General features: G+C 35.6%; 2 protein-coding genes across 2 annotated transcripts; one reads left to right on the top strand and one right to left on the bottom strand.

Annotated features, from left to right (window-relative positions):
* Positions 1–15,189: 15,189 nt before the first annotated feature.
* On the bottom strand, positions 15,190–16,391 carry LOC7490917 (ethylene-responsive transcription factor ERF026). Its single transcript, XM_002298030.3, has one exon. It carries the CDS (start codon positions 16,129–16,131, stop codon positions 15,598–15,600), a length of 534 nt encoding a protein of 177 aa, XP_002298066.1. The 5' UTR covers positions 16,132–16,391; the 3' UTR covers positions 15,190–15,597.
* A 4,987-nt stretch (positions 16,392–21,378) lies between these two features.
* Positions 21,379–23,943, top strand: LOC7478073 (sugar transport protein 12). Its single transcript, XM_002299527.4, has 4 exons — positions 21,379–21,625; positions 21,790–22,115; positions 22,510–23,142; positions 23,287–23,943. Exons 1-4 carry the CDS (start codon positions 21,493–21,495, stop codon positions 23,752–23,754), a joined length of 1,560 nt encoding a protein of 519 aa, XP_002299563.2. The 5' UTR covers positions 21,379–21,492; the 3' UTR covers positions 23,755–23,943.
* Positions 23,944–26,251: the final 2,308 nt, after the last annotated feature.

Genomic DNA, 26,251 nt, shown 5'->3' with positions numbered 1-26,251 from the left:
TTGAACTTCTTCAACAACGGCATGTGTTTGATGACTTGTTTCACTGCTGAAGCTCCACGTGTCCTTTTTAAATATCTTATCCGTTGATGTTTCCTTTTTCCCAGTGAGTTCCTTCTTTTAATTTAATGCATTGACACGGGAGTCGTCAAATGTTTGTGGGCCTTCCCTTCTATTAGTTCACACTACTTGTTTATCACTCGTTATGCCGCGAGTCAAATTAATTTAATGCATTGGTTATTTAGTTATAGTTTTCAGAGATGTTAATATATTTTCTAGTAAAAACAATTAAAATATGTGATTGTTGATTTACAATGACATGATTTGCTATTTTTAAAAGTTACTCACAAATGGTAAAAATATTATTTAAATAAAAAAATTTAAAATAATATTTTTTAAAAAATATATTAAGACAACATAATAATAGGACTCGAGTCAACCTTAATTAATCTTTTAAATCAAATGAACTAGATTGTGAGAGTTTAATAACGTTATAAAAAAATAATTTGAAACAAATCAAGACGAACAATTCCTATTCAAACTAATATTGAAAGATAATTTTTTACAAAAATTAATTTAAAAGAAAAACAAGACTAAATAAAAAAAGACTAGGTAAACACTAATTTTATTAAAATAATATATGTTTTTAAACATGATTTTAAAAAATAAGATTATTGAATACATGAAATTCTTTACATGAATTTATTAAAATATAATTTCATGAGATTTTATAGAATACTAAATGAATCTTCTTCCAATTCAATTCGACTATATTGTTATAAATGCTTATAGCATTGCGGCTTGAATAAAAAATATTTTAATATAAAAATATAGTTTAATTTTAAAAAAATTAAATATTTTTATTTTAATACGAAGATATCAACATATTTAATCGACTTGAGTTTCGTTACTTGACCTATTAAATTTATGATTCGGATGACGGAATGCACTAGGTTTAAGAAATTCTTTTTCAAAACTGTGAGACTTATAAAAATAAACAAAACAAATTATAAAAATAAATTTAAAATCAAATAAATATTAAAGAATAAAATTAAAAAAAACAAAAAAAAGAAGAAAATGTAAAAAAAAAAAAAAACCCTCATTCACTATCACCATGAACAATAAAAGAGCTGTGTTGTCGCACGAACTTTTTTAAAATATATTAGATAATGTTACACGTACATGAGTGCATTAAGAAAAGGAAAGAAAAAAACTTGCAAGGCTACCAAGTAACCACGCCTTCTTATCCCTTGTGTTAATAAACGAGGGCTGCTGATAAACGACAGTGATGACTGAATTTTAATACCATTAGTCGAAGACAAGGACTCCGCCTCGAGTACGTGTTGGAGTCTTGAAGATTCTGTGTCTGCCCAGTGTGGTCATCGTACGTGTTGGAGTCTTGAAGATTGAAACCAGCTACGTGCATGAGTTTCAACGGGGTTAACACTTGTTCCAATTACACTCTCAAATTACAATTACAAAATTTACTATAAGGCTTTTCACAGTAACAATCCACGTAAGTTTTTTTCAAATTTCATTCTCAATTTCCTTTTCAATCACAAACTCTTATCACCAAATTAATAATCAATTTCTGAAATTTAAAGAAAGAAAAAATTCAACAAAGAGATAAAAGTGTAAAACAAATTGAAATTTTATTTTTAGTCTTAAAAATCTTTGTTTATTGTTTAGTGTCGAGTTGTGAGAAAGAGAGAAGACGGAAAATCGACAAATAAATATGATTGCCATTTCAGTTTTCAAGTACCAAAAGGCTCTTGTTTCTTCAATCTCTAACTACAACTTGAGGATCAGCAGGGACACTGCCCTTGGAATTCTCCACTTCTTTTCCACTAGGAGAGGGCATATAATGACGTACGTATAATTATTGATTAAAACATCCACCAAGTTAAGAACCAGGTGGATATATAATGACGTAACCAAGGGCTGAGACAAGGGGAGCCCGGGTTCCTGATAAAATATAGATTTTTCTAGGGATGTATATGTATTTTACATTTGTAACTCTTAAAAAAAATAAAACATAAAATTTAAATCTTGACTCCTCGCTCCGCCGTAGCTAACAAGAATCTGGAAAGCTCGTAGAAATCACCAAGGAAAGTAGAAGGAAACATCTTGATTCTAGACTGGACAGCGCGACTGGAAAGGGCCTACGGACTGCGGGCTAGCAAGTGGACTGCAGGCTAGCAAGTGGACTGCGGGCTAGCAAGTGGACTGCGCCTTCGCGTGATGTTTCCGAACTCAGAGGTTGAATTACTAGATTAGGCCTATAACTTAGCTTGGGCTCGATGGTTGTTTAAAGCAATTTTAAGACCGCGCAAATCATCTACACACACACACCTGGAGGTGTTCCTCAGGAATAAATCATGATTAAATAATTTATTAAATTATAAGGTTCATGAGTTGTTAAAATTAGATACACCATATCACTTTCTTCAGGCCAATAGTTATTATATCTCTTATACAAGGAGCTTGGAGATTAAAGAGATCAAGAGCTTATTTTAAAGTAATAGTATTTAATTTTTTTTTTTTTAAACTGCTTTGCTTTGAATTAAAGCATGCATGACTGCTTTTAAAAAAGCAAAGTGGTTTTATTGTGGGTATTTTTCAGTTTAATTACCGTTTTTATAAAAACACGAACATTGTTTTACTAATACTATTATTTTATAATACCAAGCAAATCCCAAGCCATTCGTATGCATTTCTATATTTAAAGGCTTGCTTTTCTTATGTCCTCATAGGTTGAGTTTGCCTCTAGCTATCGACAAAATAAAATGAAGAATTTGTACTGTTAAGATATAAACATATATTAATGCAATCGGAATTGTGTTCAAGTTAGTGAATTTGAGAATATAATAAATTATAATAGTTTCTTTAAGATAATATCTTAATTAAATATAAGATTACAGAGATCATCCAAAAGATTCTACAAAAATATTTTTTATACCTAAAATTTCCTTAATTACTATTTACAAAAATTGATAAATTAGAGAAAGAATAAAAAAAATCTAAAATTGACCAAAATTAAATAGTGAAATTGATACTTCTGATCTACTGAAACAACAATTATGATCATGTCTATTGTTAGCGTGATTACTAGACAGCTACATAGGATTTCCTTGATTATAGGAGATTTGCCTTGCACGATATTAGGAACCATATCAAACGTATCTGTGTCATATTTCATTACGTATCTATTATATTTCATTCCTAAACTAACTTATATTCCTATGTATATATATAGTTATTGTATCTCAGTATAGAGAAACATTCAAATAATACATACACAATTCTCTGCAACCTTTCTTTGTTATTATTCTTTGGTCTCTGTTATCATGGTATCAGAGCCTAGACTCTAGATCCAAAATTTCTCATATGCTTCCATGGTCTTGTGTCTTTGCAATAAATCTGTTCCTGCTTCTCTTTGGCATTCATACAAACACCTCTCTGATAGTATTATTGGAGTCTACAACTGTCGTGTGCCTTGCTCCCTGTCATCATCATGGAAAAACCTGATATTTCACAACCCATTACAACTGTTTTGTCTGGTTCAAACTATAATCTTTGGATTCAAGGAATGAAAAGCTTCTTAATTGGTCGTAAGCTGTGGCGTATTGTTACTGGAGATATCATTAAACCAACCAAAGAGAAAGATGAATCTGATACAAAGTTTGCAGATCGCTTAGAGGACTGGGATAGTAAAAATCATCAGATTATTACATGGTTTCGTAACACCTCAGTACCAGCCATTCACATACAGTTTGCAGATTATGACTCTGCCAAAGAAATCTGGGATTTATTGGCTAATCGGTATCAAACCACTGGACTTGCCCACTATTATCAGTTGTGGACTACACTTCATAGTCTCAAACAAGGATCAGATCAATCTGTTAATGATTTTCTTGCTCAAGTCCAACCAATTTGGAATCAAATATCTCAGGCCAACATTAGTGAGGATCATTTGCATCTCATTCAGGTACTCATGGCTCTATGACCTGAATATGAATATGTTCGAGCCTCTCTTCTACATCGGGATCCACTCCCTTCATTAAACACTGCTATTCAGGAGATTATTTTTGAAGAGACTCGTCTCAATCTGGATAAATCTCCTCAATTTGACATAGCTCTTGTAACTACTCGGTCCTCACATCAGAAATTTGGCAATCAGACATGTAAGAATTGTCATCAAATGGGTCATGCTTTTGCTACTTACCCTACTGTAGAATGCAGATATTGTCATGCTTTTGGCCATATTCTTGAACACTGTCCCACACGTCCTCCAAGACCAAAAGGTGGGTTTTCTAAATCTAAAATTATGTCAAAGCCTGGCTCTTCCTCTGCCACTGTTGCTGCTACTACTGAAGGTTCTACCTTCGTCACTATGAGTGATCTTGAGGCAATGGTTAAACAAGTTATCTCTTCCAATTCCTCTACTGCCATGTCTGCTACTCCGGGTAACTCTCCTTGATTTTTTGACTATGCGTGTTGTAACCATATGACCACTGATATTAATCTTTTGTCCTCTAAAACACCTGTTTCTTCCTTGCCACCAATCCATACTGCAAATGGTACTCAAATGACCATTACTCATACTGGTCATGTAACTACCCCCATTCTTAGTCTTCCTGAAACGTATCATATTCCTAATTTGACACTCAATCTTATCTCAGTTGGTCAGTTGTGTGAGAAAGAACTAACAGTTTTCTTCTCTTCCTCTAGTGTTCAGGTACAGGATTCACAAACGGGACAGATTCTTAGAACGGGTCGCAAAGTGGGTCGATTATTTGAGCTTGCATCACTTCACTTACCTGGATATATTTTCTGAAACATTGTTCTGAGCTACCACAAATATACATTACCTTTGTTAATATGGTTAAAACTCAGTTTTCTTGTTCCATAAAAATTCTTAGAATAGACAATACCATGGAATATAGAGATTTTTCCTTACTTCAGTTCTTGAATAAGCAAGGTACTGTGGTTCAACGTTCTTATCCTCATACCTCACGGTAGAATGGTAGAGCCGAGTGAAAGCATCGCCATATTCTTGATTCTGTACGTGCTTTTCTAATTTCAGCATCATGTCCTGAAAAATTTTGGGGGGAAACGGCTCTTAATGTTGTCTATACTATTAATCGGCTCCCCACTTCAATTCTTCATAATTTATCTCCTTTTGAAAAGTTGTTTGGTCAGCCTCCTGACTATTCTGTTCTTAAACCTTTTAGATGTGCTTGTTTCGTGCTTTTACAACCTCATGAACATACAAAATTATAACCCCGAGCTCGACTATGTTGTTTGCTTCGTTATGGGAATGAACACAAGGGGTTTCGATGTTGGGATCCTATTTCCAATAGATTACGTATCTCTCGTCATGTTGTCTTTTGGGAACACACCATGTTCTCTTGTCTTTCAAAGTTTCACCACTCTGTCCAAACTGACTCTTTCTTTTTCACTAATTCCTCAATTGATTTGTTTTCAAGTACTAATCCAGGTGATTCTAGTGCACTCACTGATAACTCTTTACCACATGATCCCCCTGAATCTGTACCAGCTGTTGATCCTGCACTTGTCCCTGCCACTACTCCTGTCAATCCTCTTCATCGTTCCACTCGGGTAAGAGAAACTCCTCATTCTCTTGCATATTTTCATTGTTATTCTGCTATTACTACTCTTCATGAGCCTCGATCTTATCGAGAGGCAAGTACTGACCCTCTTTGGCAGCAAACTATGAGTGAGGAATTTCAGGCTTTGGAGAAAACTCATACTTAGGACTTAGTTGATCTTCCTCCTAACAAGACACCTGTTGGCTGCAAATGGGTTTACAAAATTAAGACTTGTTCTGATGGAACTATTGAGCATTATAAAGCTCGTTTGGTTGCCAAAGGATACACTCAAGAGTATGGTATAAACTACGAAGAAACTTTTGCTCCTGTAGCTCAGTTAACATCTGTCCGTAGTCTATTAGCTATTGCTGCAGCTCGAAAGTGGAAGCTATTTCAGATGGATGTTAAAAATGCCTTCCTTCATGACGATTTAACAGAAGAAGTTTATATGCTTCCTCCTTCTGGTTATCATGCTCCTCATAAAGTTTGTAAACTTCAGAAAGCCTTGTATGGATTAAAACAAGCCCCTAAGGCTTGGTTTGCCAAATTCAGTTCCACTCTTGCTCAGTTTGGCTTTCTTTCCAGTTCTCATGATTCTGCATTGTTCATTCGACGAACTGATCGTGGTGTTTTTCTTCTATTAATATATATTGATGATATGATAATAACAGGAGATGATGCTTCTGGTATTTCCGAAGTTCAACACCATCTTAGTCAGCATTTTGAGATGAAAGATCTTGGTCATCTTAGCTATTTTCTGGGTCTTGAAGTTTCTCAATCTTCTGAAGGCTATTACTTGTCACAAGCCAAGTATTCATCTGATTTACTTTCTCGTGCTGGTATCACTGATAACAAAACAGAGTCCACGCCCCTGGAAGTCAATTGCAAACTTACACCTCTAGATGACACTCCTCTTGCTGATCCTACTTTGTATCGACAACTTGTTGGGAGTCTTGTCTATCTCACTGCTACTCGACCTGACATCTCATATGCTGTTCATTTAGTAAGTCAGTTCATGTTTGCCCCTCGCTCCACTCACTTCTCTGTAGTGCTTCGGATACTTCGTTATCTTAAAGGCACTCTATTTTATGGTTTACACTTCTCTGCCAACTCCTCATTGGTGTTGTCTGGCTACTTTGATGCTGATTGGGGTAGAGATCCAACTGATAGTCGGTCTACAACTGGATATTGTTTCTTCCTAGGTGATTCTCTTATCTCTTGGCGTAGTAAAAAGCAAACTGTTGTTGCTCGCTTTAGTGCCGAATCTGAATATCGTGCTATTGCAGATGCTTCCTCTGAATTAATTTGGTTGCGGTGGCTATTAACTGACATGGGTGTTCCACATTCTTCTGCCACTATGCTTCATTGTGATAATAGAAATGCTATACAGATTTCTCATAATGATGTATTTCATGAGCGTACAAAACACATCGAGATTGATTGTCATTTTGTACGACATCATGTTTCTCATGGCACCATAAGATTGGTTTCTGTCTCCTCTGAACAACAAACAATTGATATCTTCACCAAAACACTTCTTCCAGGTCGTTTCCAGGATCTCTTACGCAAACTAAAGATGGCATCTACTATACCACCTTGAGTTTGAGGGAGGGTGTTAGCGTGATTACTGGACATCTATATAGGATTTCCTTGATTATAGGAGATTTGCCTTGCACGATATTAGCAACCATATCAAACGTATCTGTGTCATATTTCATTACGTATCTGTTATATTTCATTTCTAAACTAACCATATTCTTGTGTATATATATAGTTATTGTATCTCAGTACAGAGAAACATTCAAATAATACATACACAATTCTCTGCAACCCTTCTTTGTTATTGTTCTTTGGTCTCTATTATCATCTATTTTTTATATTCTTTCTTTAATTGCTTAATTAATTTTTTAATACAACTATTTTTTTCAATATTAATTGACGATATTTTATAAACAAAAAGGGTTTATTATAGTATTGGAGGGATTTTTCAAGATTTTTGTAATTTTATAGTACTCCAAGGAACTCATCAATTAGAAGTTAGCTTTAAAAGGTGTATTCTATGGATGTAATGCGATAGTTATGACTCAACTATACACTCTCATGGAAAAGGGGAGGGGAGCTAGAAGTTTGTGAAAAAACGAACACGATAATGCAAACTGAGAAAAATACAGGCAATCATAGGAATATACAATTCTTTATGCATAACTAGAGATGTGGATGTTAAGTTCATTTGAATAAATATATGCATGCATGCATAAGTGCAGAATAATAACATGTTTCTCAATTGATGTGGCAGTCAAGGAGTAGACCTATTCCCACGCTATTCTCAGCTAGCGTGGTAGTCAAGAAGTGGACCTATTCTCACGCCACATTTGTGGTGATTTGATCTGCGGATCATCACAGTAGAGATAGTAGAAGTAGTGGCTAATATTTCTCAATTCTGTTATGTAAAGAGCTGTATTTAAACAGCCCCGCTTTGCTTAATAAAGTGTGTAGTTTTTCATCAATCTTGTGAGTTCCATAATCAGAGCTTGAAACACTAACAGTGGTATCAGAGCCTTTACGGGACAGATTGATTGCAGCGAGAGATACACAGTGAGAGTGAGAATGAGTGACGATAAGACTTTAACAAAAAATCCTCATTTCGATGGTCAACACTATGATCATTGGAGTGAGTTGATGGAAAATTTGCTGCGAGCAAAGGGGCTGTGGAGCCTGGTGGAAAACGGCATTCAAGAGCCTATCGTGGGGACTGCGTTGAGCAATGCGCAGCAGACACAACTCGATGATGCAAAAATGAAAGATCATCAAGTGAAACACTATCTATATCAAGCAATAGATAGAGTTACATTTGAACAGATTCTGGACAGGCGCACATCGAAGATTGTGTGGGATTCTTTGAAAAGCAAGTTTGGGGGGAATGCCAAAGTGAAGCAATCTCTACTCAATACATTGAGACGAGATTTTGAGATTCTGCAAATGAAACACAGTGAAACAATTGCAGAATATTTTGTGAGAGTCACTTCGGTGGCTAACCAGATGAGGAGCAATGGGGAGACGATGCCCGACACCAAGGTGGTGGAAAAGGTGCTTCGAACCTTGACAGAAAGGTTTACTTATATTGTGGTTTCAATAGAAGAATCAAAGGATGTAAGCGCAATGACAATTGACGAACTACAAAGCTCACTTGTAGTCCATGAAGCCAAGTTCAAAAGGCTAGATAAAGAACACAATGAGGAGCATGCATTGCATGTATCAATTGGAGATGACAGATTCCACAATGAGCCGAGAGAAAGAAGACGTCCCACCTATCAAAGTCGAGGCAGAGGCAGAGGACGACAGGGATTTGGAAGAGCAACTGTGAAATGCTTTAAATGCCATAAGCAAGGGCATTTTCAGTATGAGTGTCTTACTTGGGAGAGGAATGCAAATTATGTTGAATTGGATGATGAAGAGGAACTTCTTCTCATGGCTCACGTTGAGCCAATGGAATCTGCAGACATTACAACAGAGGACGATGAAGATGCTGTGACGCTGGATTGTGTGAAAGAGAATGGTGGAGACGTGGAGCTGGATAATGGTGGTAACATGGCACTGGATTGCGTGACAGTGAATGGTGGAGATGTGAAATTAGAAAACGATGTCCTTCTCCTTATGGCTCACAGTGAAACAAAGGAGCTGACAAAGGAAGAAGTGTGGTTTATTGACTCAGGCTGTTCAAACCACATGACAGGCAACAAAAAGTGGTTTGTCACTTTGGATGAGAGCTTTTCGCACTCTGTAAAGCTGGGCAACAATGCTAGGATGCAAGTCATGGGTCAAGGAAATGTGAAGCTGAAGGTTTAAGGGAGGACGCAAATTGTCAGCAATGTCTATTACGTCCCAGATTTAACAAATAATTTGTTAAGTGTGGGGCAGCTGCAGGAGAGAGGCTTAGCAGTGTTAATGAAAAAGGGAGTTTGCAAAATTTTTCATCCGAAGAAAGGCCTCATTGTGCATACAAAAATGACCACAAACCGCATGTTTGTCATGCTTGCTGAATTACATAACGATGCTTGTCTGCAAGTAATACAGGAAGATATCACAGGGCTTTGGCATAAGCGATTCGACCACCTTCATTTGAGAGGGCTTCAAGGACTGCATCATAAGAAAATGGTGCACGGATTACCAGAAATTCAAGCAGTACACAAGGTGTGTGAAGTACGCAACAAAGGGAAGCAACATAGAGAAGGAATTCCAAAAAAGGCTAACTGGAGAGCCTCCGAAAAATTGCAGCTAATACACTCCGATTTATGTGGACCCATAACCCCACAAACCGTGAGCAACAGACGGTATATTCTGACATTTACTGATGATTTCAGCCGGAAGACATGGATTTATTTACTTACAGAGAAGAGCGAAACCTTTGAGAAATTCAAGTTTTTTAAAACCAGCGTGGAGATGGAGACAGGGCTGAAAATTCGATGTCTACGAAGTGATCGTGGAGGAGAATACAATTCTCAAATCTTTTCAGATTTTTGCAACACACAGGGTATCAAAAGACAACTTACCACGTCCTACACACCCCAACAAAATGGGGTAGCAGAACGCAAAAACCGAACACTCATGAACATGGTTCGGTGTCTACTGGTAGAAAGAAAAATGCCTAGAAGTTTCTGGGCAGAGGCAGCAAAATGGTCAGTTCATATCATTAATCGAAGCCCAACAGCAGCACTGCAAGATGCAACTCCAGAAGAATGCTGGACTGGGCAGAAATCAAGTGTGGCACATTTCAGAATTTTTGGGTGCATTGCTTACGTGCATGTACCAAATCAAAGGAGGGTCAAGCTAGAAGAAAAGAGTCAAAAATGTGTGTTTTTAGGAGTAAGTGAAGAATCTAAAGCATACAGACTCTTTGACCCAGAAAGCAAACAAATCATCACTAGCCGAGACGCGATTTTTGCTGAAGAGGAGATTTGGAATTGGGGGAGGATAGATGGTGACATGGAGGAATTAAAATGGGAAGATGCAGAGCCATTTGCTGACGAAGAAGGCAACGCTGGCAACGACCATGCTGGCAACGCTCAAATGGAAAATGAGCAAATTCAAGCTCAGGCCGACGAAGCAAGCCGTGAAGCAAGTCGAGCAGACGCCACCTGGCGAGCAAACGCCACCTCATCATCTCAAACAATTCGAAGGGAGCAGCCAAAGAGAATTAGTAGAGCTCCAGCACACTTACAAGACTACGTAACTGGGGAAAATCTCACAGAGGAGGAGGAAGGAGACGATCAATTTCTGGTGCTCTACACTACAGCAGATGATCTAGTAAGCTATGATGAGGCGGTGAAAGACATAAAATGGAGACAAGCTATGGATGCCGAGATTCAGGCTATCGAAAAAAATAATACATGGGAGTTAGTGGAGCTGCCCAAAGGGATGAAAAAAATCGGAGTCAAGTGGGTTTTTAAAACCAAATTAAATGAAAGGGGAGAAGTCGACAAATACAAGGCGCGACTAGTTGTGAAGGGTTACGCACAAAGACAAGGAATAGATTATAGTGAAGTATTCTCACCAGTTGCCAGATGGGACACTATTAGGATGATACTCTCTCTCGCTGCGCTACGAAGTTGGGAAGTTTTTCAGCTCGACGTGAAAAGCGCATTTCTTCATGGAGAACTGAAGGAGGTTGTTCACATTGAACAACCTAAAGGATACATTCGGAAAGGAGAGGAGCAGAAAGCGTATCGATTAAGAAAGGCATTGTATGGCCTAAAACAAGCTCCAAGAGCTTGGTACAGTCGGATAGAGGACTACTTCAATGGTGAAGGTTTTGAAAAATGCAGTTATGAACACACCTTGTTCATAAAGAAGGAAGGAGGGAGTTTTTTGGTGGTAAGTCTCTATGTGGATGATTTAATTTTTACCGGCAATGATATAAAGTTGTGTAGAGAATTTAAAGCTTCCATGCAATCGGTATTTGATATGACTGACCTAGGGAGGATGAAGTATTTTCTGGGTGTTGAAGTACACCAAATGGATGCTGGAATATTTTTGTGTCAAGAAAAATATGCAGGTGAACTTCTTACGAGGTTTGGAATGGGCAGCTGCAATGCAGTTAATAATCCAATGGTTCCAGGAACTAAGTTATCATCACAGGAGAAAGGAGAAGAAGTAAACAACACCGAATACAAGCAATTGATTGGTAGCCTTATGTACATTACGACAACTCGACCTGATATAATGTATGCTGTAAGTTTCTTAAGCAGATTCATGGCCGCGCCAAAAGAAGGACATTTACTAGCTGCAAAAAGAATACTTCGGTACTTAAAGGGGACAATTGATTTCGGTGTTTTCTACAAGAAAGGTTCAAATAACATCCTCAAAGGCTACACAGATAGCGATTTTGCGGGAGACTTAGATGGAGGAAAAAGCACGTCCGGGTATGTGTTCATGATGGGAGATGGGGCAGTAGCATGAAGTTCCAGGAAGCAGCCAATCATCACACTATCAACTACGGAGGCCGAATATGTAGCAGCTACCACATGTGCATGTCATAGTATATGGATGAAGGAAGTTCTAAACAATGTTGAAGAAGATTATTGTAAGTGTATTACCGTATTCTGTGACAATAGCTCATCCATTAAACTGTCTAAGAATCCGGTACTACATGGAAGAACAAAACATATCAATGTGAGATTTCATTTTATTAGAGATTTGATCAAGAAGGGAGAAGTGGAACTAGTCTACTGTGGAACAAAGGAGCAAATAACGGACATCATGACCAAACCACTCAAACTTGAAGATTTTGTGAAACTCCGCATGCTCTTAGGAGTACAAGAGAAGAAGGCATTAAACTGAGCTGAACAAACACGGCATGCTCAGTTTAGGGAAGGATTTGTTAAGTTCATTTGAATAAATATATGCATGCATGCATAAGTGCAGAATAATAACATGTTTCTCAATTGATGTGGCAGTCAAGGAGTAGACCTATTCCCACGCTATTCTCAGCTAGCGTGGTAGTCAAGAAGTGGACCTATTCTCACGCTACATTTGTGGTGATTTGATCTGCGGATCATCACAGTAGAGATAGTAGAAGTAGTGGCTAATATTTCTCAATTCTGTTATGTAAAGAACTGTATTTAAACAGCCCCGCTTTGCTTAATAAAGTGTGTAGTTTTTCATCAATCTTGTGAGTTTCATAATCAGAGCTTGAAACACTAACAGTGGATAACAGTGGATTGCAATGATGTAAAAAAATGTACAGAAATTCACGTCAAATCTTCATTCTAGACTACCTGGGGTCATGGACTGTCAAATTGAAGTTCGAAAAGTGACTTAAATCCATCATCATTGACAATTAACAAGTAGAGAATAAAAGATAAAGATAAAGAAGGAACGATCATCATAACTAACAAACCAAAAGAACATAATGATATTAGTAACAATGGGAGGCACATCTTTGGTGGACCACTAACTCTGAGTTCAAGAAACCCTAGCTATTGTTCTGCAGAGGGGGGCCGATCGGGAAAAGAGCAAGAAGGTTTCCTTTTCTTTTTTTTTATTACAAAAATAAAGAACAAGACCAAAAAGATATAAGATTTTGTGTCTACGACATTGGATCCTTGTCCCCTCCTCTTCTTTTGAGAACCGAACCATTCAGGTTGCTAATATAATATTAGTTGGTAGCTAAGTTTCCACGTTACCCAAAATGGAATGGCCATGATTAATTATTTGTTCAGTTTCCCTAATCAGATCTCTATCAGGCATGCCCTATTGCAATATAAAAATAATTTGGAGTAAACACTATCACAATACTAATACTATAGAAACCTCATTAAAGCAAGTCAAAGAAAGGACTCACTGTGCATGCTGAAAGAACATAGCACGCACTTGGTATTTTTTTAATGGTAATTAGGGTTTGGTCAGTTTTAATGATTGGAGACTAAAAATATTTTTTCAAACTGGATCTTAATTGGGTTATTGAAAAATGAAGTGCTGCATCTGTAGGATTAAAAAATGTTTTGTCCAGTTAATTTTGATATGTTTTCACAGAGTCTAGTCGGCTAGAGAGTATCACCAAAACATATAGCAATGTTTTGATCAAGGTTGTGTGACGGAATTCATTGTATGTGTGTGTGTGTGTGTGTTTGTAATCTTGCACGCGTATTGCACTGTATGTGCTCGAGAGACAGAAGGACGATCGAAGAGAGAGACGCATCACCAACCAGGCCATGAAAGTGAAGAGAAGACAGCAAAGGATGCAATGTCGGCCATGTCTTGTCTTGCCTTTTGTCAAACCTAACTCCTGCTCATTCAAAGATATAGGGGGAATTTCGGCTCCTTGTAATTTTTGTGTCATATATCTGCTCATTCAGATATATGTTGAGCGCCACAAAATTAAAATATTGTTCGTTTCTCTTCGATTTCATGAGTAAAACATGCCTAGCCAGATTAATTACTACGACTTTTCTCAACAATTGAAGGCACCCTTTTGGATTCCATGGCCGACTCACAAGTCACAACCACTCTATTTATTTCTCTTCATTCTAAATTTGTGTAAGAGACCCCCCGTTGTTGTTTGTTAGCAAGAAAAGAATCGCCAAAACACTTAATTAGCTGTAAACAAAACTAATTAGGGCTTCATTAGAGCCTAGGTATGCCATACAAGTGATATAAACACTATTTTTTAAATTACTTTGAATATTTGACTCTAAAATTAATTAAATGATGGTTATGGCTTGAAGAAGCATCTTATCAGTACTATGTCACCTATGTGAAATTGTTATTAAATTAGAATTAATAGTGAAATTAAGAACATTAGCATTTTGTATATGTATTCCTTTCTTCTCACACATGTAAAATTCCTGAATACAAATAAATTAATATAAACCTGAATAATATAAAATTATTATTGCAGTCACATATAATAATTTTAAATTTTAAATTAAGATGTATGTTTAAAAAGATCACACTGAACATTTGGAGACAAGATAATTGCAGAATGAGGTCAACACTTTACAAGTGTTCCAATAAGTAGGATTGGGAGTGTTGCACACACATATATCTCAGGGTCCACTAGATATGACAAGAGATGTTTGTCTCCTTAAAGAGGCGAAAAAGTCTTGTAGGCCCTCATGACGCGTGTGACCACTAGAGGTGTCAAATCTTTTCCCTTCAATACGTGTTAAAGGTGTCTCAGTCAATTCAAGTTTCTTTCATTAAAAAATGTGCTTAAGATAGTTCTAATTAGTCCCCATCTTTCTTTAAGCTTTCAGATAGGCCCTTAGGTTTTTTTTTAATCTTTTTTTAACTAAAAACATGAAAATTGATGTTATTTTAAAATTTTGATATCTTTATATTAAACCATTCAGATTAAAACATGGAAAAAAATAATAATAACTTTTCTTGATAAAAAAACGTTTTTTTGGAAAAATACTGATAATAATATTGTATTACCAAACGGGCTAGCTCTAATTGATTTACAATTAAAGCAGCTTAATTTGTCTCAACATAATAAGTTCCTTTTCATCGGAGGAAATAAATAAAAGAAACTGTGGTCCATCTCATTAACTCTAAACGAGAAGAAATTCAAAAAAGAAAAGGAAAGGCAGGACGACGAAATTAATGAAAAAGAAGAGACAAGAAAGTTAGTAAACATCATCGCATACAATCTTAAAAAGCAAAGCCAAAAAATATATTAATTACAAGCTAGCTAGACTATTGTACAATGCACTCACATGGAAAGAAATGCAACCCTAACTTGCTGCTCTCTGTCTCAAACTCAAAAACTGATCACTACGTACTCTTTGATTTATTTATTTTTATCCTGTTTTCGTTTCACATCCTAACCTCCATCATTTTCTTATTGCTCAGTTCTTACTTCAGGACAGGAAAAATCGTCCAAAAAAGAAAAAAAAGGTCACAGTAATGACTTCCGTATCCTCTTGTTCCTTTCTTTATGCTGTTAATCCATTCATGAAGTTGTAAAGATCAATAGTAAGGAGCAATATTAAAAATAGCTCCACAGACTTTCTCCATCAGAATTTCCCTGTGAATCATCAGACGGTGGCGAGGTTATTCTTGGTGGCGAAAGCAGCATTCCTCCTGCCATGTCCACCAGCAAATTTGGCATATCAAACAGTGCCTCCTCATCAACAAATTCTTCTCCACTTGATGCCAAATACGCACCGATGGCATTATGGTCATTTCTTGGTTGATCAACTAACGCTTCATTGTAGCTCAGTTCAGCCTTTTTTAATGCAGCAGCAGCAGCTGCTGCATTGCGAATATCAGTGGATGATGCCGTAGCAGGCACTGGATAAGTCCCAACAGAACTTGGGAAGTTAAGAACTGCACCATTACCTTTTAGGGCCAGGGCTGCAACATCATAGGCTGCTGCCGCCATCTCCGGCTTTGGGAATGTGCCAAGCCATATACGAGTGGTTTTGCGTGGCTCCCGGATTTCAGACACCCATTTACCACCGCGGCACCGGATTCCATGATACATTGGGTGCCTTTTGGAGTTAGAAGAAGTCGTGGCCATGGTGGTGGGTTTAGAATGCTAGCTGAGGAGGAAGATCTTTTGGAGATGGATATTTTCACATGTGTTTGTAGGGATAGATTGTGACAATATAGGGTCAAGTGGGTTCACTAGTATAGGAGAATTAGGGTCAAAATGTAATGCTAACGGTGGTATGGTTTATTTGGGGCACATTAATATTGGTAGAGGATATATAAATATATCTATATGTGAAGGAAAATGGTCTAGAAGAAGATGAATTTAGAGGTTATGGGTAGATAGGGTCCTTGCTACAAGGAAGAAAGAATATATACGTGTGATTTTGCGTAGATTTGAGTTGTAAAAACGTTAATGCGTGGGGATTTCGTGGGGGGTCAACTAAAAATCGTTGTCCTTCAGTGTGTAATGCTGGTTGTTGATAGCTAGGGTTTTAGTCTTAGAAAGATTAAAGTGGAAAGTGATAGTTTAGCTGAGGCTACTAGCTAGTAGTCTGCTACTTCTTTTGCTAAATGGAGAGTTTTGATAAATAATGGGCGGCGCACACGCATTGCGGCCGGCTAGCTAGCACTTAGCTGGTCTCTGCTCCTCTCTCATAGTGGTGCCAAAACCGTCAACGTTTTCTCTCAATATCTTCTTTACTGGTTTTATGAATCCGAGGACCGGGAGTTAAGTGGTGAAACGGTATTTGAAAAGTGTTTTTAATTTTATTTAAATGATTAATGATTATAATGTCTTGAATAAAAATAATTTAATATGATAAATAAATTTCATTTTAAAATATCTAAATTAAAATATTATTGATGAAGGGATAATAATTACACCGAGAAGCCGATCATTGAAAGATTAAGTCAAACCACTTATGATTTTTTTAATATTTTGAGGTTCATGATACGTTATTAGACGGTGAGCTTGATCTTTAAATATAAATTAATCAATTATTGAATTGATAATAAATTAAATTATTTGATTTATTTAATTCTATTTTTTTAGAATTATAATTTATATTTAAGCCAACATATTGGGAACTTAATTGGTCACACACATTAAGAACCATTAGTCAGAAATTAAATTGGGATAATTAATCAAATGTGACTTGATTGAAAATAATTTTAGAAATTAAGCTCTAGAATGTATTCAATTTATGTATTATAATTCTAATCCATGAATTGATCATGACACGTTGTTGGATGCTCGCAATCGATTTCGAGCACTCAAATTTCGGTGTTCGCGGTGATGTTAGACTAATGAGTAGAGGCTCAGACAACCTATCTTAATGAAAAATGTGAACGATTCACTGCTGATTATAAAGAACTCTGTTGATTGGTAATGAAGAAGAGATTACTGATGAGTGGTACATGTATAGCCCCTAATTGACCTCATTGTCCCGGTGACGACTAGCCTCCTTCTCCTCCCGTGCCGCATTTATTTTAGATTTATCGTATTTGAACATAATTTTTTTTAAATTTGTAGTAAATATTTGATTTTATATTATTTTAATTTATATTAATTATTTTTCTACTTCTATTCAATATATATATATATATATATATATAGGGTTACCATTGAAATAACTTCGTCGTTATATTCAAGAGAGAGTCGGAAAAGAAAGACTGTAAATACCACTGTTACTGTTAACTCACCGACATAATTACAAAAGATCTTTTGTTAGTGTTATATTTACTGATGGATACACCGAATAACAAATAAAACATTGATGACATTACATATGATTTTCCTGTTGGTGAAATGTTAAATTTACCGATGGAGATATACTGATAGAATGAAGCGGGTAAATTGTTTTTGCACACTTTGTCCGTCAGTAAATCTATCGGTATATTTATTATCAACGAACTCATTAACAGACCATTAATTACCGACGAAAGTTTTTTCAATAGACTGTTTCTGTCCGTGAACCTGTCATTAATATATGTATCAACGGACTATGAGTGTAAATACCAACATAAATTTTTATTGGTAAAACTGGTGCATCTGATAGTATAACTAGATTATTAATATCAATGAGTTTGTTTATAATAAATATACCGATAGATTTATTGACGGACATTTCACCAATAGAAAAATCTTATGTCAATTGACACTTTGTGATCTCCATTCTCAGTAAACATAAAATTTATAACAAAACCTGATCTTACGAACATCTAATCATACTATAGTTATGAATGAATTAGATTATTATGAACTAATCGACAACTCTTTCTAATGGATCGAAGCATTATACAATAGCGCCTCGTTCAATGTTTTTTTTGCAACATATAATAATAAAAGGAAGGTTGCAGACCGCGTTTTCTCATTATGTCACATTAGAAATGATTCTTAGTGTATCTTGATTCCTTTGGGAACTCTTTGTTTTCATGTTTTTTATTCCAACTAAAACGTGTACAACCACCAACCAATGTAAGGATGTTTTTCTTACTACATGGTGGGCTTTCCAATCAAACTTGATTGGTTAGGCGGCCGATATATTATTCCTCTGGACAATATCTGGCCACCAAGGAGCTCCAACATTTCATGCATGGTCATCAGCCCACCAGTACCTTCTCTGTCACACATGTTTTTGTAGTTTTGGGTCACTTCCGTTCAAAGAATCCTTAATCATTTTCCCCTTTGCCTCTTGAACAGTAGCTTTAATCATAATGGAAGGTCAACACAGAGCTTCCATCTTCCATTTCAGATTTGAGGTTCTCGAGAACATTTCGATGTATCCAAAACATATGGTTTTTATTTTTTTTTATTTTTTAAATAGCATCGATACAAACGCAATCCATATTTGTAAGAAAAAAAAGGTTATATATATTCATTTTTAGAGTAACGAGTTCCACTCATGTTACTTCGAGAACCAAATTAAAAATCTTAAAATGTAAAACGTTTTGGTAGCTTCGCATGTCAAGGAACTGCTAGCCGGCCCAGACTTTTTTTGTGGGTCCTTTTTTTCTCCGCGATTCCACCGTTTTCAATCTAAATATCTTTTGATTATTGATCTTATTAGACAAGTTGGTTTATATTTTATTAAATCTTGATTAATGTTAATGATTTATAACCAAAAAGAAAAGGAGCAGAAAGTCCAATAGGTTGATTCGTGGGCGTAATTTTAAAAAAATTGACAACAGCAAATAATATATATATATATATATATATATATATATATATATATATATAAAGCTAATACCTATTAGAAAAAAATTATGAAAATGAAGCAAGAAATTGATACTATTCGAAATTTCAATAGGGTGTCAAAAAGTTAACTTACCAAGGAAAGAACAATTATCCAACAAAACAAAAATAAATAAAAAAATATACTTGGTGATAGAACTTAAAAATACATCTCCTGAAATAATTAAGAAAACAGAAAGACAATAAGATTTATTGAAATAAAAGGCACTTGAACCCAAGTATGCCTATGCATTTCATAAAGGTGTTCGAGATGAAGTCACATATATTCTTAAGAAATTGAAATATCAAATTAAGAAAGGAGCTAGAGAGGAACAAAAAATTAAAATATATTTCTTATTTATATAATATTTTATCACTCGCATATTCAATGCCATACACGGCTTCTTTTTTTACTGTATCATTTAATTTGTCGTTCTTCGTATTTTTTATCCAACAAAAAATATAGTCAATTTGCCTGGGACTCTCTAGGCATGCTTTAGAAAAGAAATAGAGGTAAAAGTGAAAAAAAATTATAAATTGAATCAAAACTTCTTATAATATGTATTTAAAGCAATTGAAAGTCCATATATATATATATATATATATATATATATATATATATATATATATATATATATCATACTTCTTAATTTAATATATCAGATTGAATTTTGTGAAAAACATTATTCAAGGAGCAAGTGATCTCCTCTTTTATTACGAGTTGATGTGCTCTTTTTATACCAAACTAATCCTATCTTTGAATCTCGCTTGTGATATTTAAATAAAAGAAAAAAATTTATATACTCTTCTAATTTCTATATATATATATGCATATAAAAAAAAATTAAATCGAATATGCATCTAGAATATATATATGTATATTGCAAAATTATTTTGTTTTTTATTTGCTTTTCTAATTCATTTCAATTGATAAATAGCAAACAAATATTAATTGGTGAATAGGTGAGTGTAGATTGGATAGTTTTATTATCCAATGCATCTTAAGCTAATTAAAAAATAATTCATATTGTTAATATGTTTTTGAATAAACTTTAGCATTCGTTATTGTATGAAATAAAATTTAAAATAATCATCTTGATTTAATGGGAATCAAATTCGATACATTCCCGTATACAATAAAAATACTACAAATAAATGTTATTATATCAATTATTATAATATTTATACAACTTTATCACAAAAAAATATTATCATTCTAAAAAGACTTAATTATTTACAAATAAAAAGACTATCATGATCGAATCAAATCATACGTACATGGATGTATTGTTGAATACTACACTTGGAAGGAAGTACGGAATTTAGAAGAAAAAAAAACATATAAGCATTCGTCTCTATGTTTGCAATGACCTCAAATATAATGAAGATAAAATTGATTGAGAGATTATTAATAAAGGAAAGACTTGGTAATTAATTATTAAAAAATAATGGGAATAGTATAACGGAGCACCGCCTCAATGGGCGGGCCTCCTCTCAGTTCTCACTTGTTAACCTTACTCTCCTTTCCATTATATTCTTATGTCGTGTCCCTAAAGTTTTATGAATCGTATTTCCGATAGGGTTTCGAGAAGCAAAATTAGCAGAGCTGTTCCAAAACTAAGAAGCCAAGCAGCAAGCAAGCATCGAACTTCTATGTCCGTCAAGATTTAAAAAAAATAAAATGTTGCGTGCTGGATAATATTAATGATAAGATTTTCTTACATAAGATAAATAATTTAATTAATACATATAGTGATAAGATAAATCAACGATCCAGCTAATACGTGATTTATGATTCACAGTAGTAGTATTTCTCGCGCGAAGATGTTAAAATATTGGAGAAAGACTCGGTTGAAATTCTATCTTTTGAACTGAATTTCCACCCTAATCAAATTCTAACTTACAAATCTCACATCAAGTTGATTTCAATAACAACTCTACATGCACGCTGGATAGAAATATGTATAAATTTGTTGAGATATTTTAGAGATACAGATAATGCTATCATTTAAATCTTGGATAAATCAAGTACAATATTTCCGTTTGGATTTGCGAGTGGTAGAGATACAGTTAAATCAGGATCACTATATATATAAATATATATCCTCTATAAATATAATTTCATATAGCACTCCAATACTCCCTCTTCCCATTGATTGGCTTACGAATCTCACCAATCATACACAAAAGAAACAAAGAGAAAGAAAGAAAGAGATGGCTGGAGGGGCTTTCGCTCCAACATCTGGTGGAAAGGAATACCCTGGAAAGTTTACTTTCAGGGTGTTCTTCACGTGCCTTTTTGCAGCAACAGGAGGTCTGATTTTTGGTTATGATCTTGGTATTTCAGGTACGTAATAATGTATAATTAATTAGTTTCTTTTTGAAGATGTAATAATCGTATCACTTGTTTTTGAGAATCTGTGAAATATGTACTTAATTTCGTACTAGTGTAGTTTATGTTTACATCGTTTAAGGTGACAGCAAACCTGAATAATATATTTCTTTTTACAGGTGGTGTAACATCTATGGATGTTTTCTTGAAGGACTTCTTTCCTGATGTTTACCAGAAGGAATCCTCAGTCAAGCCGTCAGATGATCAATACTGCAAGTTTGATAGCCAGATATTGACGTTGTTTACTTCGTCTCTATACCTGGCCGCCCTTGTTTCGTCCATAGGAGCATCTATGGCGACTAGGACGTATGGACGGAGACCTACGATGATGACCAGTGGCTTACTTTTTGCAGCTGGTGCTATCGTTAATGGCTTAGCCAAGAATGTCGTCATGCTTATTGTTGGTCGGTTATTACTTGGTTTTGGCATTGGATGTGCCAATCAGGTACACTGTTCTCTTCAAGAATCAATCTTCTTTTTTTGCTATTATATTTACAATTATCTTTTTCATGAAAAACACTCACTAAATGGTATTTTACTCTCAATGCTAGATTGAATCTAACCGCTTATATATATGTATACAATGTTTTCCTTTAGAGTTTGATTGTAAGGAAATATATTCTTCTTCTTCTTTTTTTCCTAAATTGTCAATGTCCTTATTCACGATAGAACTTTTGTTTTGTGATTCTGGCAGTTCTTAAACTGACCGAATTCTGGAAAAGAAATTAAAGAATTTTTAAATCTTGTGTTTATTTAATGTGTACATATGCCTTGAGTTTTCTTTTCTTTTCTTTCTTTTTTAATTTTTCTTTCTTAATATTTTTCTCCTTGTATTACAGTCAGTTCCAATTTATCTCTCTGAAGTGGCTCCCTATAAGTATCGAGGTGCTCTCAACATGATGTTCCAATTGTTTATTACAATTGGTATTCTCATTGCCAATTCTTTGAACTATGCCTTTGCGAGGTTGATTGGAGGAGATATGGCATGGCGCTTGAGTTTGGGTGGCGCTATAGTTCCTGGTCTAATAATTCTTTTAGGATCATGCTTTCTTCCTGATACGCCGAATTCCGAGATAGAGCGAGGCAATTATGAAAGAGCTAAAGATCTACTTCTTAAACTCCGCGATGTTGATAATGTCGATGAGGAGTTCAATGATCTTGTCGAGGCCAGTGAGAAAGCAAAATTGGTGAAACATGCTTGGTTAAACATATTTAAGAGGAAATATAGGCCTCAGCTTGTGTTTGCATTCTGCATTCCCATGTTTCAACAGCTCACCGGCATGAACGTCATCGTGTTTTATGCTCCTGTTTTGTTCAAAACCATTGGTTTTGGGAGCAATGCTTCTCTTTTATCTTCTCTGATTACTGGTTTCGTTAATATGGTTGCAACTTTTGTTTCGATTTTTACGGTGGATAAGTTGGGGAGGAGAAAGCTTTTCCTCATGGGTGGTACCCAAATGCTCATTTGCCAGGTTGGTCACTAGCTCTCATCTTTTTTTCAACAACGCATATACACTAGTTTTCATTGATCTTTACACAATTCTTTGCTTTTACATTATGTTCATGTGACTTGCAATGTCTGCTATTTTTTCCTGTCCTTTTCTTTCTTTTTGTAGGTTGTGATAACAATTGCCATTGCTATGAAGTTTGGAGTGAGTGGGAACCCAGGTGTGATTTCCGGTACCTACGCTGGTGCCGTGGTAGCCTTCATATGTGTTTATGTTGCGGGCTTTGCTTGGTCTTGGGGACCTCTAGGTTGGCTAGTGCCTAGTGAAATCTTCCCATTAGAAGTCCGTTCAGCTGCTCAGAGTATCAATGTTGCTGTAAACATGATCTTCACCTTTGTCATTGCACAAATCTTCACGGCAATGCTTTGTCACTTGAAGTTCGGTTTGTTCATTTGCTTTGCAGTTTGTGTGGTGATCATGAGTATCTTCATATACAAACTGCTACCTGAGACCAAAGGAGTCCCAATTGAAGAAATGACCATTGTGTGGCGGAATCATCCTCATTGGAGCAAGTATTTTGATGAAGATGATGCTAAGTTTGAAACGAGCAAGGCCAAAGATATTGCATCTGCTTAGTTTCTTATGCAGATCAATATCATTTTTGTTTTTGGTTCGTACTTCTGGGTTGTGGCGAGTTTTTTTTATGTTAAAGTTTATTTCCTGTTTTTTTTCTAGACTTTGTAGGGCATTTTATTTGTTTTATTAATTCTGGACCATAATTTTCATTTTTAGTACTTTTCTATGCAAGAATTGCATTAATGTTAATCTGCCTTCAATTTATATTAGATTTTCTTATTTGAGCATTAAAATAATATTTTTTTCTAAGTTTTTTCGAAGACATTTTCCCACAACAGGCTCTGATATGGCTCATTAAAGGACAGTACAAAAGCCAAGCCCTTGAATTCCAGAATGGGACCGGTTTATATAACAATCCTAGTCTATCCTCATCCATCCACTGCACGAAAACGTTCTTCATGCCTTATGAAAAGCATTATTAATTAAGAAATTAAGGAGTTCCTGCTTCTCGTAAATATTTGCCACCTGTACTCCATTGGCCACACCTCTAAGTTTCCACCGCAAAATCTCTCCAGAATCCGAACATCCTTTTGGGATTACTGTCCGAACATCGTGGTCGGTTATAAAGGCCATCTGGAAAGGTTTTCAAGACACGGTTAGAGCTTGGAACTCAAATATCTTTTCTTTCCATTCTATTTTTGTTTTTTCTTTCTCTGTCTTAAAAAGATCACCATGTCCATAGGTGTCCCCAGCAACTCATAACTCCTATACCTCTCCATTTAAACGTCCCTAGCTCGCCTCTTTCAAATCCATGTACCCCTAGCCATCTCTCTCTCTCTCTCTCTCTCTCTCTCTCTCTCTCTCTCTCTCTCTATCTATCTATCTATCTCAATTAAGTCCACAGTATGTGCCAGTTATCTTAACCTTCTGATTCTTCCAAAAGCAAAGTAGACCCATCAACCAGAGTACAAGGTTCTGGCATGTTAACTGCTTTGATCCCCAATATGGAGTGAAAGAAAAGGGAAAAAAAATCGAGAATTTTCTGGAGAGAAAAATTTGCCACGGAAAAGTTTTTGGAAGAAAGAGAGAAAAAAAGAAATAGAAAAAAAAAGAATGAATTATTTTAAAAAAATCTCTCTCTCCTCCATACAAATTCAAACCACCACCATGCCATCCCCACCATCTTCGATTCCAATATTGACTGTCCACCACATCGAGATAGCATCCACACAACCACCGGACCATGGACATTGACACGACGACCACACCCACCAACATTTATGGCTGTTGTTACCTCTTTTCTTCCCTAAAAATCATTTTCTTCTACAACAACAACCTATTCTCTCATCCCTTTATTTCTCCAATCGATCAACTCACAACAGCCGTACCATACATCTCTGACCATCATCTCTCTTCCCTTCACATCAGTAGAAACGATTAAAAAAAACAAAGAAAGAGAGAGAAAACTAAATCGATAAAGAGCAAAAGAAATTAAGAATAAACCAAAACTTAGATGGCTTCAATCTCCCTTCACAATCAACGGTGGATGACATTACCCATACATGAAGGAAGAGGAACGAGTTGTGCACCTAGCATGGTAATCGATGCACCTCTACCCATTACCAGCACGTGCAACGACGCACCAAAAATAATGGATAAACTAGTTTTATTTCAATTAGATAAAAAAAAACAATATATGAATCAAAATTTAAAAAACTGATTAGTGTTTTTGAACGTTGAGAGACGCTGACATTATAATAACAAAAGAAATCTAAATCTCCTTGTGGTGTTGTTTCTCCTTTTAAATATTACATGCAAATCACATGATTTGATGTTAAATTGATATTGCTAAAAAATAATTAATTGTGATGTCTTTTCTTCTTTTTTTTTTATTTACGTGGGGTGTCCGGGCCAGCTTACGCGCACCACGACTATTCCCCACGACCCACTGGACATCCTGCAAGCCCAGGAGCAGGTAAGGCACCGCGGGGGTGACAGGCGTGCACATAGAGGGTCAAACCCGGGACGGGAGCGGAACAAGTCACACGATTGACCACAGCAGCTAGACCTCAAGTGCGTCAAGCCCCTAGCTAGTGCTCCAACTCAATATATGAAGGAAAACTAATTACCTTTGCACCATTTTAATGGGTCGATTTAACTAAAATATTCCAAGGAGTTCGCAAACAATGTGGTATCATATGAAAGGTTAACTAACCCAAATCCAATCTCATTAGGGGAATAATTAGATCAGAGATTATTTTTTTTCCCTGTATTATACAAGGGAATAAATCAAGCCCATTATAGAGTTATATAAATTGTGACTGTTCTTTTGTTTTTTGGGATTAGTTTTGACTATATATATATATAGACATTAATAATACACGTAGTTTTAAGTAATCTCACTGCCATTGCATATGTATTGCAGAAATGAATGAATGAAAGAACGATCAATCCAATAATAAAAATAATGTTGAAATTTTGAACAAAATTCATAGGCATGCAAAATTGCGAACCCGACGAGGATGGGATCCTTAATAGTGGTTTGAAACAAAACAAC

The sequence above is a fragment of the Populus trichocarpa genome, chromosome 1 (assembly GCF_000002775.5).
Source record: "Populus trichocarpa isolate Nisqually-1 chromosome 1, P.trichocarpa_v4.1, whole genome shotgun sequence".
NCBI classification, from domain to species: domain Eukaryota; kingdom Viridiplantae; phylum Streptophyta; class Magnoliopsida; order Malpighiales; family Salicaceae; genus Populus; species Populus trichocarpa.
The sequence above is the reverse complement of the archived record's forward strand: the minus strand, read 5'-3'. Positions and strand labels throughout refer to the sequence as shown.